The 18,446-nt window shown below is 34.1% G+C and overlaps 1 protein-coding gene across 5 annotated transcripts in view; it reads right to left on the reverse strand.

Moving 5' to 3' along the window:
• The window catches only part of GRB10 (growth factor receptor bound protein 10), a 253,786-nt gene that overhangs the window by 175,909 nt on the left and 59,431 nt on the right, over window positions 1-18,446 (reverse strand). For 4 of the 5 annotated variants that reach the window (XM_074283599.1, XM_074283598.1, XM_074283601.1 and 1 more), the window contains one exon: window positions 1,870-1,967. The exons of the other annotated variant lie outside the window; for it this stretch is intronic. In XM_074283599.1, coding sequence (XP_074139700.1) covers window positions 1,870-1,920 — 51 coding nt within the window. In that variant the 5' untranslated portion in view covers window positions 1,921-1,967. The remainder of the gene's footprint in view (window positions 1-1,869; window positions 1,968-18,446) is intronic. 5 annotated transcript variants of the gene reach the window in all.

An 18,446-nucleotide genomic window follows, 5' to 3' on the forward strand; every position in this document is an offset into this window, starting at 1 on the left:
AACACAAAAGGTATTCAAAACATCACCATTGAACTAGTGATCTGAGAGATGCTTGTTAGGAAAAGAATCTTGTCTCCCCTTTTTTTCCCTTGGAAAAAGTGCTATCATTTTTCAAAGAGATATGTGAATCCCTTTTAAAGAAACTCTTTTTTTTTTAATCTACACCTATTTCATGTAGTCATCATTATGCACCTAAAGATAGACATAGGTCAAAGAAGGCAATAAAAGTGATCATTGGGCCATTATTAAGGCCTGGCTATAGGCCAGGCATTGGTCTAAGCGGGATGATATTAACCCCAAAGTGAAATAGGGCCTACTTGACTCATATTCTACAGAGAAAGGAACGAGAGGGGGGAAAAAAGGTACATACAAACATTAAGACTAAACCATTTGGAAAGATGAAGGGCAAGGAGAGATTTTATCTAAGTTCTTATGATCCTCAAGAGGCAGTTATTCAAGAAACCTCAGAATATCAGAATTAGGAGACATGCCCTAAAGCTTGAAAAAGAACTTTCTATAACAGATAACTGAGAAATATAAATGGAAATCAGCAATTAGGCTTAAGAAGATCTCCTAGTAATTTCCATGATAGGTCAATAATAGGTTATGAAGAAAAATGATAGAAATCACAAGTTAAGGAATATCTCTCTAATCTACTACAGTTACCATAAAATCTGGCCTTGGTCCCCAATACATCACCTTTGGAGCCATCATCAAAGAAAAGAGGCTGGTCTAAATAACCAATGAGGTTTGGTCCAGTTTGATATTTCATGTCTTAGTCACCCTAAGCAAACCTCTAAAATGTTTTAATCATTTACGATTGAAAACCTACAAAGTCATTAAGTTTTGCTACCTCTGGGCAAAATCTTTTTTCTCTTTGGACTTTCCTGCAACTTTAGCTAAAACTTTCTAGAAAACATTTCAGTATCAGATGAAAAGAATCTTTTCCCTACTACTATTATGATTCAGAATAGCAAGTTATTTATTTCACTCTGCAATAAAATCTCCTATGAAAATGTGGGAGCAAGGATAGGCTACAATAATACATTGTTGCTAAAGTTGGTAAGTGTTCACCATTGTGAAAAGCAATTTGGAACTGTGAATTAAATAACTAAAATTCCTATTACACCTTTGACATAGAGATTCCATGGTTCCCCAAAAGTCAATGAAAAAAGGAAGGCCATACATATACAGAAAAACATTCATAGCAGGACTTTCTGGAATACCAAAATATAAAGTAAATCCCATTGATTAGGGAATGGCTAAGCAGACTGTGGAACAAAAATGAAATGTTCTTTTACTAAGTGATGAATACAAAGCACAAGAAGACTTATATAAGAGTTAATGTAAAAGGACTGACAAGTAAATCCAGAAAAACAATACATAAAATAGCCACAAAAATGAAAATGGAAACAACAAACTGAAAATGAATGCTGTAAGATTATGAATGATAAAGTTTGGTCTCAAAAATAGATATGAGGAAGGTACCTCCCTTCTTATATTATGATAATACAAACTACAGGTAATATCTGACTTTTTCGATGTGTTGATTAGTTTTCCTAAACTGTACCCCACACCAATTTTTAAATTTTTTGATATAAGGGATGAAGCTATGGGAATGGGAAAAGAAAGAATGTATTTGGAAATGTAGATATGATTGTTCATGCAATAGTGATTTTTTTTCAAAGTCAAGAAAAGGGCTGGATCATGACAATATCTTGCTATCTTCTTCCACTAATCAATTTTTCTGTAGTTCCATCTCAGTAATTTCCTTTGTGCAAAACTAGAATTTATTGCTGTTTAAATTTTTTTTTTTCCATCCTAGCCCATATCTGACTGATTTCACCAGGATCACACAAGCACCCATACCTGGTAATATGGATGATGCAAAAAGGAATCCGGACAGCCAGCTAAAGCCATTGGTTCTTTCTTGCTTTCTTCAAATTACATTTACTGTGGTACTGCACCTGCAACAAAGACCAATCATGAGAAGCCAAGACAAAAGTTTATGCTACTAGTTATTACTAAAAAAATTTGCATAGAGATAATAAAATCTCTAGCACTCTTAGACTACCTCTCTCTCTCTCTCTCCCTCTCTCTCTATATATATATTATACATATTATATATATATATAATATAAATCAACTAAATATTTTATTCTAGTATCATGCATCAGATTATATACTAGGAGCAGGGGCTCTCAACCTGAGGGTATCCTAACTTGTTTTGTTTCATTATTTTGAATGTCTTTCAGTGTAACTGGTTCTCTTCTTAATGCTATCTACTTTATCCTGCACACTACAAAGCTTTATTCCTGAGAAGAGGCCATAGGATTCCCAAATGACTTCAAAATACAGAGAAATGAACCCCTCAACTAAAGGGTAATCTGAATCATGAGAATTCTTTGGGGATGGCCACATGGTAATAATGAAACAGCAATGTAATATGGAGGGGCTATGTAGTGCTGTCAGAAGTTCACTGTCTCTAGCATGGAAACAGGCTTCCAAAACTTAGTAGCTATGTGACCATAGTCTCTCCTTAAGCTAATGCTAGCAATCTGATTTCATTTGCTAATTAGATCCAGAAATACAGCATTAAAAGTGGGTTGTGGATAACGTAAACATAATGACCAAGTAAAGGGATTGACTACTGAAAGATTTATGCCCATCTACTTCTGACATACTCCAATGAAAAATAATCTGCCCAATTAGCTGGTTTTAGTTTAGAGAACATTCACAGTTGTCTTGGCAATAAGCTACAGCAAATATTAACTCTTAGAAATGAAAAGTTTAGTCTACAACCAAAAAAACTCTGCTCTTATTTCATGAATAGTCATCCAGTAGGAGCTGAAACTGATTCCATGTTAACCTGGATTCACTGAAAGCAGAGTTTTCCTAGTGTTCTTACTCAGAAGCATTTGAGTAGATTTCTATGCTGTCACTTCTAAAGCTATTGTTTTTTTTTTTTCATCTAAATATTAATTACTCCACAGATCAGCTTGGTGCACAGAAAGAAAGCTGACAATAGACTCAAAGATATGAATGAGATACATGGGCATGACCATTGAGAGTATTCACTTTAGGAGACACAGAAAAGACGGGGGTGAAAGGGGTTATGGAAAGAGTGGCAAAGGGGAAAGGAAAGAGAGGGGAAAGTGGCAGGGATGGGAAGAGAAAGGGAAAAAAAGGAAAGGGAGGAGAAAACAGTAGGGAAGCAACGGGGAAAAGGAGAAGGAAAGAGAAAGAAGAAGAGAGGTAAGAGAAGAAAAAGAAGAAATGGAAGAGAGAGAGAAGGGGCAAAGGGAGGAGAGGAAAAGGAGACAAAGTCGAGGGAAAAGAAAAAAAAAAGAAAGGGGAAAAGAAAAGGGAAGAGGAACATATCAAGGTGAAGTAGGGAGGAAAAAGGAGGAAAAAAGAACCTTGATCTTAGAGAACTTATCACTGAACCTGATTTTGAACACTAGTTATGAAATTTAATAGACGCATGTACTAGAAAAAGCCATTGACCCATTTCAATTTCCTGTAAAATGAGGAAGTTGTATTAGCGATCTTTCTATGGTACCTTCCAGTCCTGTGTTTCCTATTTTATGAAGAACTGTAGGTATTTTCTAGATTTAATACCACATAATAAAACACACAAAAAGGAAATTTTTTAAAAGGTGACAGACTCATGGCCAAAAAGAAAATTTGGCAGGCATACAGCAACACCAAGAACGGCATTCTCTACCCACAGAGAACTCTGCCTTCTTGCTGGTGGCATGAAAATTATGCCAAAAATGTTTTGGAATATAAACTAAAATTCAAGCATTCATTCAGATCTGAATCTGCCTCCCACAAATTTGAATCTAATTCAGAATGATCTCTGGATAAAAAGGAAAGATTTAAAAAAAAAAGTCCTGCTTTGGTAAGTATTTTATACTACCCTGCGCCTTCTTCAAAGCAATTCCTAATAAATATTAACAGCTAAAATAAATTACTCCAGTCACAAGATAGCAAAACTGAGCCACTTCACAGACTTTTCTATCTGACACATCCAAAGAGGTCATTAAGTACAATAAATGCTATAGACAGGGAACTTCCAGGAGCACAAAGATTATTCGTACCAATACTATCTAAGCAATCTTCACAATATTCCTAAGAAATAACAAAACTGAGACTGGGATGGATCTGTTTATGTCAACTCACAAGGGAAAAACCAATGGAATTTAGATCAGCTCAGTGTTCTTCCTGTCAAATCCCTGAAACAATCAATTCATTTACTATAAACAGTGTCTCCCTGAAATAAAGATATACATAAATGTGCAAGTCCATGGATGTGGAACAAAGCATCTATTTTCATTTTTCCAGTGTATTGATCGGTTTTGCTTATTTTTTCCTATTGTTCTTTTTTCCTCTAAAAAATAGATTTTATAATAAGAGGATGGCTGTCTGGGAGAGGGAGAAATCTAGGGAAATCTAGATGTATAAAAAGCAAAAGAGATGTCAATAAAATGCATCTTTAAAAAAAAATAAAAGGATGATTAAAATGCAGAAAGATCACTCCATTCAATCCAACCAAAATTCCCTTTTTATGGTTCTGTTTTGAAAACTAGGATTCATACAGGAAAAACAGAGCCCTATCATTTAGAATATACTTGATTGATCTTTGGTTAAAAGCTGTAACTGAAATGTAAAAAAGTGATGAAGGGGAGATTGATTCTCTACAGAGCTATCAGGTTTCTTTATCTTTTCCATCCCTTTCAACAAGCTTTTAACCAGCCTTGCAGAACACTCTCTTGCAACTGGAATAAGCCACTGTTTCTAATCTATAAAGATCAATGTCTTTATTCTTCTATGCCTCTTTAGGCATCATATACTTGACACTATTAACATAAAAAGCTGATCCTCACCTTTGCTCTAAAAGATGGATTCAACTAAGTAATTTTTTTTTCTGGCTGTCATAGCTATTGAATCAGTCTTTTAACTTCTAATGAATTTTGCTTCTGAGATGTCTCCAAAATGCTGCCATGAACAAAATAAACGCTTGGGGCAAATTTCCGATATCCGATGTAATGTTTCACATACAAGAGAACATTTGAATCACCTTGTTGGAGAAGAGCAGTTAAAATTTTGCTTAAAAGTAATATGGTTTAGAAAATGAGGGATGATTTTCATTTTTTTCTTTTTTACATATTTTCCTATTGTTTTCTAATCTTGTTTATTTTTCTGCTTTAAATTTTTATTGTATATAAGGAAAATTCTATTATTCTAAATCTAACAAGAGTTATTCTATTCTATTATTCTAATTGTAATAAGAGTTCTATTAACAGCTTTGCTTGCATTGGAATAACAGCTGATTTATTCTTTAATTGACCAATCAAGTATTTATTAAGCATCTACTATATAACAAAGATTGTTTAGAGGATACTCAAAGAATAAGCAATTCTTACTTGCAAGTAGCTTACATTCTAGCAGGGGAGAGAAAATAAGTACATATAAAAATACATGCAATACTAAATGAAATCCTGTGAACTACAATTCTGTAACTGATTGCCATTTATACTTCCTAGGTCTAATTAATTACTTAAATAGAATATTGGGGAAAAAAAGAAAGAACCAATAATCCTCAAGGTAATCTAATTACTTTAACATCTATTGATTTAAGACAATAATAGAGGCTTAAATTTAGTTAAAAGCTTAACAAAACAAAGTATTTTGAAAGAAAAGAAAAGGATTTGGAGCTACAAAAGACTTTAGAGATCATCTAATACAAGTGTCAAATGATGTGGTCTGCAAAATTTCTCCATGTAGTCTGACTGAGATTAAAATGTAGTTGGAAAATAGTTAACAAAATAAATGAAAACACATTATGAGATAATTTTAATTTGTAGTTTTCTAAGGCAAGTCTGCAGGAATCCATTCTATTAGAGTTTGGCACCACTGATCTAACACAGTTTCTTAAATTGTGATTCAATTATATATAATATAGTCTCATAACTAAATGTGGAGGGCTGTGAATTTGTGATTTATTAACAATAAATGTTTGATTTGTATACATATTTAATATACCTATATACCCAAGATCACATAAAAACTTCTAAGGCAAAATGAAAAGGCAAGTGGGAAAAGTTTTTAATCTAACCAATCACATTATTTTATAGAATGGAAAACTAAAATCCAGAGATGCAGTCTAATTTACTCAGGCACAGGGAGTAATTATAGGCCTTCACTGGTATATAAGGAGGGCATTTTGCCATATTATAAGAGTTCTGTTAACATCTTTGCTTGCACTGGAATGAATATCTGATTTATTCTTTAAGCTATTGATCAAGTATTTATGAAGATTATGCAGATTGGACAAGGGTTATGGAGAATCAAAAAGGAGTATCTGGCTTTGATAGATAAGGCATCAAGGAGTCACTGGAAGCTTTTGAACAAGGCAGTGACATGATCTGGGTGGGGCAATTAGATAATAAGTCATAAGCAGAATTCTTTTCAAAGTGGAAAGAAAAAATAATAGAAGTTGGTGAAAATCTGAATATAGAAGATGGAAGATGCAGCAGAGATGATCCCAAGCCTTTAAGACTCCCTCAGCACACCCTTCACTCCTCTCCATTAAATATAAACCTGATACATACACACACACACACACACACACACACACACACACACACACACACACACACACACACACATCTTCATTGGCAAGAATGATGAACAAATAGAAAAATGATAACACAATTTGGGGCAAGGAATTGCTTTGGAGCCAAGGAAAACATTTAGTTTTGGAGAGTGATTTTATAGTGATGGCAGGACATTCCCAAAGCTGGATGGAACTGCAACTCAAATGAGATGATAGAAAAAGAAAATGAGTTTTTAAAAAATCCCTAAAATACATTTGATTGGAAGATACTCTCTACTTCCAGAGAAAGAGATGACAAGTGGAAATAGGCATCATCTAGTCTTACATATATGGGTATAAGTGAATATATGTGTAGACATTTATGTGTGTGTATATATGTATGTGTATGTGTATACAAATACATACACACATACATAATACATACACACACACATACACATATGCATTTAATTGTAGTTTTTTCCAGAGTGTGGGGGGGAAATAAAGTTAAAAGTGTACAACAGTGAATAAAAGTAAACCTTTTTGCAAGTAATTGTTGTATTTATTATACAGGTTTTCTTGAAATATTAATTTGTTTTATTGAATCTTCTCTCATGTTCTCTTGTGAATGTGGAAATATTCTTTCTCCCCTTTTTTCATGTATTTAAGATGAATAGAAAATTAACAAAAATACCTTAAAGTTAAAAGTTTTAATCCATATTACATTGATCTTCAACCTCTAGAACTTTAAAACAAAGCTGTCTTTAGTGTTGCTTTTCTTTCTTTAATAAAAAGTTAGCAACTCCCCAAAAAGTTAAGATTTAAATAAATGTTAACGCCTATATATTTTTAAATCACTAATTTTATTTTTCTACTGCCACATCAGTGGAATTCCCCTCAAATACCACCAGCAGTTTTTCTAGGCAAGGTCCCATAATTTTGCAAGACATGATTTTTCAAAAGCAACATTTCTCAGTGTTCATTGGATAATCTGCAGGAACTGAGAATGCAATAATCATTTAGTGAAGTAATTCCCATCAATCATACATATACATTGATCTTTCAGACAGAAAATCATTTGTCTATGACGTAAGAGATCAAAATAACCCATACCAATACAAGGAGCAGTCACCTTTGTAAGGAAGGACACTGTCTCTGCCCTATCCTATCTTTTCCTCTTTTAACTTCATAGGCTTATTTTTAAGAAGACATTAAATGCTAAGAAAGTGTCTTTTAAATTTGTTGGTTCAATTTGTATTTGTATTTGGACATAAATTGTGTATCATGTAGTAAATTTTTGATAACACAATTAAAAATGAATTTTTCAACCAATTAAAATGACAATAATATGCACTGCTTCCTCAGCCACCACAACCCATGAAATACAAACTGATACACACATACACACACACTCACACATACATACACACACACGACCCCCTCTTCAAAGACAGAAAGAGCAGTTATCCTAATAATAGCATATGCATAAATAACATAAATGAATTCAAATTCTATTCACTACAGTATCACTCTCTTTGATCTCCATGCTACTTCTCAATCCCCCCCACAACCAAAGCCTTCTGAATTCTGCTTTATATTAAACAATATTCTAATGACAATCCTAGTGTATTTTTAATTTTCTAAACAAGCTTCTCCATATTTTACTCTGAATTATTGAGATGAAAATAAACAACCTTCACTCCTGAGTGAAGCAATAAGCAGACCAACAGAATATGACTACCAGTATACCTTGGATTCAATTTCTGACCAACACAATAAAGCTAATAAGTCAATAAAGTAAATCACATGAATTTTTTGTTTTCGGTACATATAAAAACTATTTTATACCACAATGTAGTCTATTAAGTGTGCAATAGGATTATCTAAAAATCTATACACCTTAATTTTAAAACATGTAATTGCTTTTTTAAAAATGGTAATCATCATTTGAGGCTCTAGTGAGTTATAATCTTTTTTGCTGGTGGAGGGGCTTGCCTCCATGTTGATGGCTGCTGACTGATCAGGGAGATGGTTTCTGAAGTTGGAATAAGTGTGGCAATTTTTTAAAATAAGGCAACAATAAAGTTTGCCACATCAATTGACTCTTCATTTCACAAAAGATTTCTCTGTAGCATGTGACAATGTTTGACAGACTTTCACCCACAATAAAACTTCTTTAAAAATTGGAGTCAATCCTCTCAAACCCTGACACTGCTTTATCAATTAAGTTTATGTAATATTCTTCAATTTTGTTGAAAGGAGGAACAAGGCGGAGAGAGATGGGGAGAAGAAGCATGTCAGTGGAGCAATAGGAACACACATGATTTTGACAATTAAATTTGCCATCTTATATGGAGTTCATGGTTGTCCCCAAACAATTACAATAGTAACATCAAAGATCACTGTTCACAGATCATCATAATAGGTATAATAACAAGAGATACAGTTTGAAATATTGTAACAATTACCAACATGTAACAGAAATGGGATGTAAGCACATCATTGTTTGGGTTTTTACAATTCACTGGGATATGTTTCCAACTGAGTTTGATAATATTTATTTAGAAATCTATGGCAAAATAATCTAGGGAAGGAATAAAGCCCTACACTAGAGCACTGGCTCTGTAAATGAAGAAACTGGAAAAGAGATGTGGAGATAAAGCCAACCACATCGAGCAACTGAATATATATGAGAAGTGAGAGAAACTGAAAAATAGCAGCTTCTCCAAGACTGTGAACCGCATATTCCAGACACAATGCTTTTAAAGTCTTGTTTGAGATCATCCACCTATTAAGCTCCTAAAATTGGCCTGGAATTCAGGTCTTTCTGATTTTAAGGCCAACACATATCTATCCAAGAGAGCCATAAAACCTAGGATTCAGAAGGAAGGTTCCCAAGAGGATAATAAACCCTCTGTTGACTAAGAAGGCAGTCCTTCCTAATCAGCTTGCATAACCTTCGGATGGGATATGAGCATACCCAGAGAACCTACAATAAGGTTCCCAACCCCAGCCAACATATATAGAAGAGAGAAATTACATCTAAATCCAGGAGAAGGAAACAAAGAACTCTTGCTCATCCAAGTAAGTTGAGGATTTATTTTTAAATATGCCTTCAAAAGCTATCAAAGCTAATTTCACTCCACAGGATTATCCATAACACTGGATCTATATACAAAGCACTCTAACCCAGTGGGCTGGAGACCTTTTGAAGCTGGACATACTCAACTGCATGTCCTTTTCTTAGAGACCTTGTCCTCCTGATTTTATCTACCCAAGACACCAGTTGTCTTCTCTGATCCATGTCAGCCTGACCTTGATTAACCTCTCTGTACCAAAAGGTAGGAGTCTCTTTCCCTGAGTCTCTTTAAGGACCTTTCCCCTTCAAGGGCTTGAATAGCATTTTATGTTGTAACTCCCAATTGGACTTACCACGTAATCATGTCCATTATAACTATCTTAATTCCTTTCTTATCTCCCTCCCTCCCAGTAGATTATAAGTTCTCTGAGGACAACAGCTAAGCATCCTTACCTAGGACTAATACTAGCAGTATTCCACTTCTTCATCTGAGATTAACAGTACTCCACCAACAATATGGCACATATTCACCTGAGACTGACAACTCCAGTTACTAATAGTATTCCAATGTTAACAGTATTATGAAGGGACAGGGGCTTAATAAATGCTTGTTGTGTTTGTATATTTGCGGCACAGCAGCCATCTGTTCCAACTTATATCTATCTATTGCACATTTCTTGTCTATACTAGCTGCACCCCAAACCAGTAACCCAGTCAATATATTGTTCTGATGGCTCCTTAGATGAAACCAACCATGAGATGCCATCAGCTTTTACTCTCAGAAACTCATGCTGGCTCGCTGCTGTTGTGAGCTATAATTCATACTGTATTAAATATTACACTGTACCTACTCTTTGCTCTAAATCTTAAAATCAATTTCTGGCCAAAAGCAACAAAATCATGACCTTGTTCATGTGTAATGGAGAAATAAGCAGGAATTTAAACCCATTACCTAAAGCTGCAACACACACACACACACACACACACACACACACACACACACACACAAAGGAATTACACAGAGAATCAAGGTTGAAAATCTCATCAAAGAAAAAGTAGAAAGAAAAAAAAATGCTAGTCAGGCTGTAGTCCAGAATCCCACTGGAATTCCTCATGACATCAGGAAAAGGCAAAGAAAGGTACTAAGGGATAGACTGGAGTGCCTGTGGCAAACTTGTAGGGCATGAAAAAGAGTTTATACAGGATGGGGATATGTGGGGGAGATGCTACCTACATCACTGAAGGGAATACCCACATCAGTGAGACCTCAGCACCATTTGAGTACCTAATAAATTCCCTGTTAACTTTGGGTTGTATGTTAACATTTGGAGCTGTGATGAGATATTTCAGATTTCTGAAAGAAATCTTTGCTTCAGACATAACCAATAGCCATGAAACTCAAGGGTAGCTCCAAGAAACAGGGCATACAGCCAGATACTCGGCACTCAATATGCAGATCGTCTTGAAATTCTAATGTGTGAAAATAACAGAAAAAAATGTTCTACCCACTAACTATAGAGGTTCCCAGCATTTCACCATCTGCAGAACAATGACAAGAAGAGGCCAACTTATAACCAGATAAGGAAGGGCAAACTGACAGGTTTTCAACTATTAAATGTTACTGACTTCATTTTTCCACATCTGGTTAAGCTTTTAAGTTAAAAAGAAAATCTACTCAGCAAACAACGTGCTTGTAATATGAAGCATGAGGATTATTTTCTAGCTTTTCACTAAAGCGTAAGATTTATTTGACTAGTCCCCAGGAATACTGTGATAACTCACCCACCACATAAAAGCTTTCAAAGTGAGGCTTTCAAAAGCTGAAATCTACCTCCTCCCTTTGCCCTCAAAAAACCACATGACTATAAAGTTTCAGGTAAGTAGCATAATGTCCATAGCTGATCCTTTACTTCCTCAACTTCAAATTAGGAATTTTTTTTAAAGTCACAGGCTTCTTTTTAGACCAATCATCAATGTGCTAGGATTCAAAACACCACAAAGTATATGTACACAAAGTTAAAATTAAACATCATGACTTTTAAATTCCTCATGCGGTTTAGGCCCCTTAGATGCAGTACTCTCTGGTTTGCATTTGACTTGGAAGAACCCTTTAAATAAATTCTTTTTAATTATGAAAGAAACCTGAAAAGAAACCGTGGTATGCTTTAGTTTTGTACTGATTAAAATGTTCTATCATAAAAGTTGGAACACTCCTGCTTACTATTAATTCTGATGACTTTTTGGTTATTATAAGATTTTTCTGAAGTAGGCAGGAAAGGAAGGAAGAAGAAAGATACCTAGAGTGAGACTAGCAAAAATCATTCATCCAAAAAACATTCTGAAAATCTATTTATTAGGTGGCAAGGCCTGTGTGGGGATCAAGGAATGGTGGGGGAGGACACAAAGATAAAGAAAACCCTAATCCGGACCTCAAGGAACTCACAGTGTAATCCAGTACAGTTCTAATTTCTTAGGGCTCATTCTAGATCTTAGAAGCCATTAAATCCTCCTCCACCCTCCATTTCATATATGAGAATCTGCAGCTTAGAAAAGTTAATTAACTCAGGGTCATACCGAGATAAGTGCCTTATGTAAGATTGGAATTCAGATCATCCTGACTCCAGGACATTATGCAGGCCATCAAACTGTCACTTATACACTATTTCTGTCATTGATCTCAATTAATGATATTCCATCTCCCATCACCATGCCTTTGGACAGGCTATGCTCCAGACATAGAATGCACTCCCTAATCATAACCACCTCTTAGAACCAACTCCCACAAAAGACTTTCCTCATTTCACATTTGTACCCCCTCCCAAATTTGCATACATTTTGCATATATTTTACATGTGATTGTATACATGTTGTTTTCATGTAGTAGAATCTAAATTAAGCTCCATACAGAAAGCACTGTTACTTTTGGATTCATCTAGCTAGCAAACATCAATACTTATGTTGAAAGCCAAATGTTTCAACATCTGGGATGACCATAGGGATAATTTTGCATTTATAAAACTGCCTTCTGCAGTAGGTGTAGAAAGAATATACCTCTATTTTTGTTGTTGTTCAGTCATTTTGGTCATGTCTAACTCTTCATGATCCCATTTGTGATTTTCTTGGCAAAGAAACTGGAGCAGTTTGCTATTTTTTTTCTCTAGCTCATTTTACAGATGAAGGAACTGAGATAAACAGGGTCAAGTGACTTATTCAGCATCATGTTTCTATACTTTTGATTAACTTATAAGACCTAAGATTTACAAGGGACCTTAGAGGTCACCTAACACAATCTCTTCATTTTACAGATGAGGAAACTGGCTGAAGTGGATTGTCATATAGCTAATAAGTATTTCAGGCAGAATTCAAATCAAGATCATTCTGACTTTAAGTCCACCACTCTGCTACTAGCCAATGATGTTTCTATACATTGTAAATTCTTTAAAAATCAATAAAGAAAAACAATACTTTCTTTTCTACACTACAAACAAATTGGAAGATAAAAGTTTTCATGTTGGCCTAAATAAACATAAAACATCTCCCATTTATGATGGAATTAGTGAATTTTTAAAAATGTATATTAAAAATAATTATAATTTGTTATTAAAGAAAAATGCTCAGAATAAATAAGATTGTTGTCTCTCTTAAAACAATGTCAAGCATATAGTTTTGGTAACAATTGTCACCAATATGTGGTATTCTCTTCTTATAGATTCTATATTTGGAGGCATTTTTTAAAAATACTTATTTGCAGTGATTCATCTATAGTCCCCTTTGCAAGCAATGGTGATTTTGGATGGTGACTTAATTAGTGACTAAGGAACAAGATGAAATAGACCCCCCAAGGGAAATGAACTGATGACCCTGGTCTCATCAATATGGTATCCTAACCAAATTATAGCACAGCAAAACATTCCATGGAGAATTCATTTAACAAACTGGACATATTTCAGTGACTTCTGGCACTTGATGAAGAAGTTCAACTAAACCATTAATTGGCTTTGTGAACTTAGGCAAATAACAATTATTTGGAGTCTCAATTTTTTTTTATCTATAAAATGGGAACAATACCAATTACCCCATAATCCAAAGGCCCCATTGTGGCACTCCGTAGAAGCCTGCCCTCTCCCCTTCAATATCTTTTAGACTCCAAAATTGGATCAAAATAACCTCTTACCTCTTTCCCCCTTATTATCTCCTTGTCCTTGAATCCAAAATGCCATTATCTAAAATCTGAAACCCTCAGAAATGTGACTCAAGTAATTTTGATTAAGATCCTTATAGATCTGTTTTAAAAGGTTTCTTATTTTATATTTTATAAATGTTTTATTAACAAAAATCAATCTCCAGTTAATAAAAAAAGGAGAAAAGGAAGAGATGGATTTCTCCTCCCCATTCTTGGGGATTTTGCTTGATATCTGGTCTCTGGAAGGAAGCAGAATGGAGCTGGCTGTAGCAAAATCACAAGTGGCCTCAATTTGACCTTAGTATTACTTCATCTCTCTAAATGTCTCCTCCACTGATTCTTCTTTAACTTATGAGTCAATATTTAACAAGTCTATTAATTCCATTACAGTAGTTGATGCTTAAATGTTGTTGATAAAAATTAAGGTCGTCAAAACTTGTTCTAGTTCCCATTCCCAAATTTCCAGGGACTTCAATTAATCATTTATTACGTGCCCACTGTGTACTAGAGTAGGTACTAAAGATAAAAAATTAATTAGTACCTGCCTTCCAAGAATATGTACATATGCAAATATATAAAAAACCAATACAAAGTTGTATGGGATTTTTTTTTTTTTGGTTTGGGTACTAATAACTGAAGAGAACTGAGATTCATTCAAAAATGGTGCCTGAGCTAACGTCAGAAAAGTCTTCAATATACAGAGCATTTTCCAGGGACTTATATGCAACTTGCATTTCACAATGTGTGTATGTGTGTGTGTGTGTGTATATACGTATATACATATATACATACACACATATATATATATACATGTACATTTAATTTTATGTATATGTATGCTTATATAATATACATACACAGTATATTATTCCAATAGTAATGTTATTCCAAAGTCTCATTATATCACAATACAACACCCAAATCTCCAAGGCTATTTATTCCCCAAAACCATACCACAACAATAACAATAATGCATGTAAGCAAAATGGGTCTCTATTAATTTGGGGACAGATAAATCAAGGCACAAAAAGGTCCCTGGTTTATTTGCTACAGAAATGAAAATGAAGAATTCAAAGAAATTTGACAAGATTTTTGTTGACATGACACTGAACAAAGAAAGCAGCACCAGAAGAATCACATACATAAGGACTATAGTCATGTACTTTTTTAAAAAGCCACACTTGTGATTTCAAATGTCTAGGAAAGTACCCGGGAGGCAACTGTATCACTGTCAAATAGATGCTTATAAGTAAGCAATGACAATACTAAGAAGTAGTCCAACTCTTGATTCATTGTAATGAACTATCTCTGTTCTGGAGAATGAGTGATGAGAGATGGCTACACTATGACCATGGAACATGGTGTAAACTGTCCCCCAAGGTCATGATGGTTTTACTAAAATACTACATAAAATACTAAAATATTTTTCTTGGAAGATTTTGAAGTGGGGATTCCTGGCCAGATATAGATTATTATTTATCTATAAATTAGACTTCTGAAGTCCTTTCCAAATAAGGATACAGTTTTATAACAAAATATTCAGAGCAGTATTTTTTATAAGAGCAAAATCCAGCACATGCCCATTCTCTGGGGAAAATGCTAAAGCAATTTGAGCATATGGACATAAGGAAATGATGAATATGAAAAGACATATAACTGATGCAAAGTGAAATAACAATTATAAAATTGTAAAAAGAAAAAAATGAAGGAACAAGTTCTGTGAAATTATAATGACCTTGCTTGAACCCAAAGAAGAAATATGAGAATGCACCTCCTTTCCTGTTTTGCAGAGATGTGGAGATTATGGGCGTGAAATAGCGCATATGATAGCCAACTTGATTGATGAGTTAGTTTGTTCCTTTTTTTTAACTTTTTTGTATTTAATTCTTTGTTCATTATAATATGTAGCTAACTGATAAGAGGCAAAGAGATATACTGAGGAAATGTACATGATGTAAAAACAAAATATAACATTAAAAATTTTAATATTTTCATTTGTTACAAGGGAGGATGGAATAAGATGAGGATATAGTTATGGTTAATGGGAAACTGCTAATGTTAGAAAACAAGAGCAACAATAAAACTTGATTAAAATTTTTTGAAGACTATACAACCAAAGAACAAGATATGTCAAGTTCTTCTATGTTGGGAAGTTTTCAAGTGTGGACCTGGTGGTAGATTCTATCTATTACTTAAGAATAAATGTAGAATAAGTTCAGAGAAATTCAACATCTGCTTAAATATAAAATTTTCATTTTTTTCTGCCATAGCAACATTGTAAGACCATCTACAAAGTTAAGGAAGTGAGATCTGTACTGGCAGAAGATGTATACAAAATCATAAACGTTTTCCTCAGTAGTGTTGGTATGGATTTGTTTCTGTTTACGTGTGTCTATGTGTGTATATGTGTGTAAATAGCAAGCCTCACTCCAAAAAGATGTGCTTGCCTACCCCTGCTGACTTGTGTCTGACCATGCCCTGGGAATTGTTCTAGCTCAAAATAAGGAAGACTTCCACACAAGTTCTGGGCTCCCATACTGAGATTCCATTCTCTTTTTTGGGCACTAAACCAGATCCCTTTTCTGTATTTTAAATACAACTCATAGCCTCTCTTGAGGCTTCTTCTTCCAATGTTATTCTTCCTCCCTACAATTTGACCTCCAGCACATGTAACTTGCTACCTGTGTCTACAGAACACTCCTACTTCTTCCCTTACCTTAGCTGACCTCTCTGTCTACCTGGCCCTCCCAGCTCAGTCAATCTGTGCTTCCTTGTCTATCCTATGACATCTTCAATTCCGTTCCCTTGTCTATAAAATGAATTCTGTATGTCAGCCTTTAAAATTTGTATCTCCTTGATTCTATTCACCAACATTCCCTTTTATCCCAACCCTTTATGATTTTTGTCTTTTTCACACATTTGCTAAAGTGATTTGCCTAAAACACAGGACTGACCCCACTGATCCCATGCTAAATGAATTCAAGTGTAAAATTACCTCTAGGATCAAATATAAATTACTCTTTGAGGCATTTGAACACTTCATATTCAGGCAGCTAGCAACATTTCTAAATTTATTGTACTTTATTCCTCTTCCCACCCAAACTGGTCAAACTGGTCTTCTGACACAACATTCCATCTTCTGTCTCCATGCCTTGCAGAGGATATCCTCCAAGCCTATACCTTGTTCCTTTCCTCACCTTTAAACAATTCACTTTCCCTCAAATTTCAACTCAAATTAAGTCTTTCCTGATCTGTGATGTCTTAATTACCCTAAAGTTTCTTTTTTTGTAGGAAGGGAATTATACTAATTCAGACTTTCACATTTTGAAGGCAAAAGGAAAGTTTCAGCTAAATGAACATAGGGCTCACATGTTCTCCTGAAAGCAGTAAGTAAATTGCAATAATTTGCAATAAAAAAATTGCAGTAGATAAATTGCAATGATTTGCAATAAAAAATTACAAATTCAAAGACAATGTGAAACACCATTTCACTGGATGTTTGGTTACCGTTCCGAAGTAGTAAGTGTTCAGAAGAAGTGTAAAAACATAGCCTATGAAAATAACTACAGCTTATTCAACCAACATCTGTTGCAAAGGATGAAGATGGAGAAAAATTCTACCAAGAATAATTTTTAAAACTCTAAGATAAAACTTAAGATATCACATACTTTATTCTCACTAACTTTAAGATAAAGTGATGGTGAAAAATGTTGGAAATATGACTATGAATAAAATTATTATAAAAAAGCATTCATACATATAATACATATATATTGCAAAGAAGTATTCATACATGTAAATCATGTAATTTCTTTGAGATAATAATCAGAATACCCTGGACCAGGATAGCACTAAATAGCATAAGATCATAAAGCAAAGAATTGATTGTACAACAGAAAATAATCATTTCTCATGAGTCATTACTAAATCAGAAATCAAAATGAATACAAAACCAGAAGAATAAAAATTAAAAAGACACTGTAGAATTGAAACAATTCTAATCTGATCTATTTAAACAAATAACTGATGCTGAAAATGGGAATTGGATGAAGGAAAAGACATCAACATTGATCATGACAAATGCATACAGAATTTTTTAATGTTACAAATATAAACTGATCTGTAAAGTTTTACTGAGAAGGATATATTAGATTATTGCAATACTTCCTCATAAATAAGATAAAAGGAGTGGGGGAGGGAAAAGTTTAAAGAGAGCTTCAAGATTCAACTAAAAATATTTCAATAGCTCTTTTTGGAGGATATGGAGAAGGGAGAAACAATCCAACTGTTACCATTTTCCCAACTTTCCTTTTAAAAAACTGAAAAGAAAAAAAAAAACTCTTCTATATACATAGTCAAGTAAAAAAAAATCTCCACATTGTTCATGTCTAAAAATGTATATCATTCTTGTCCCATGAGTCCATCATCTATCTCTCTTGTTAGGAGAGAATCTCCTGGATTCTCTGGAATCATTGTTGAACATGTTTTTGAATCTTTCTTTACAATGTTATTATTGTATAAATTGGTCTCCAAGTTCTATTAATACTTTATTTTGCTTCCATTCACAAATCTTTCTAGGTTTC

The sequence above is a fragment of the Sminthopsis crassicaudata genome, chromosome 1 (assembly GCF_048593235.1).
Source record: "Sminthopsis crassicaudata isolate SCR6 chromosome 1, ASM4859323v1, whole genome shotgun sequence".
NCBI classification, from domain to species: Eukaryota; Metazoa; Chordata; class Mammalia; order Dasyuromorphia; family Dasyuridae; genus Sminthopsis; species Sminthopsis crassicaudata.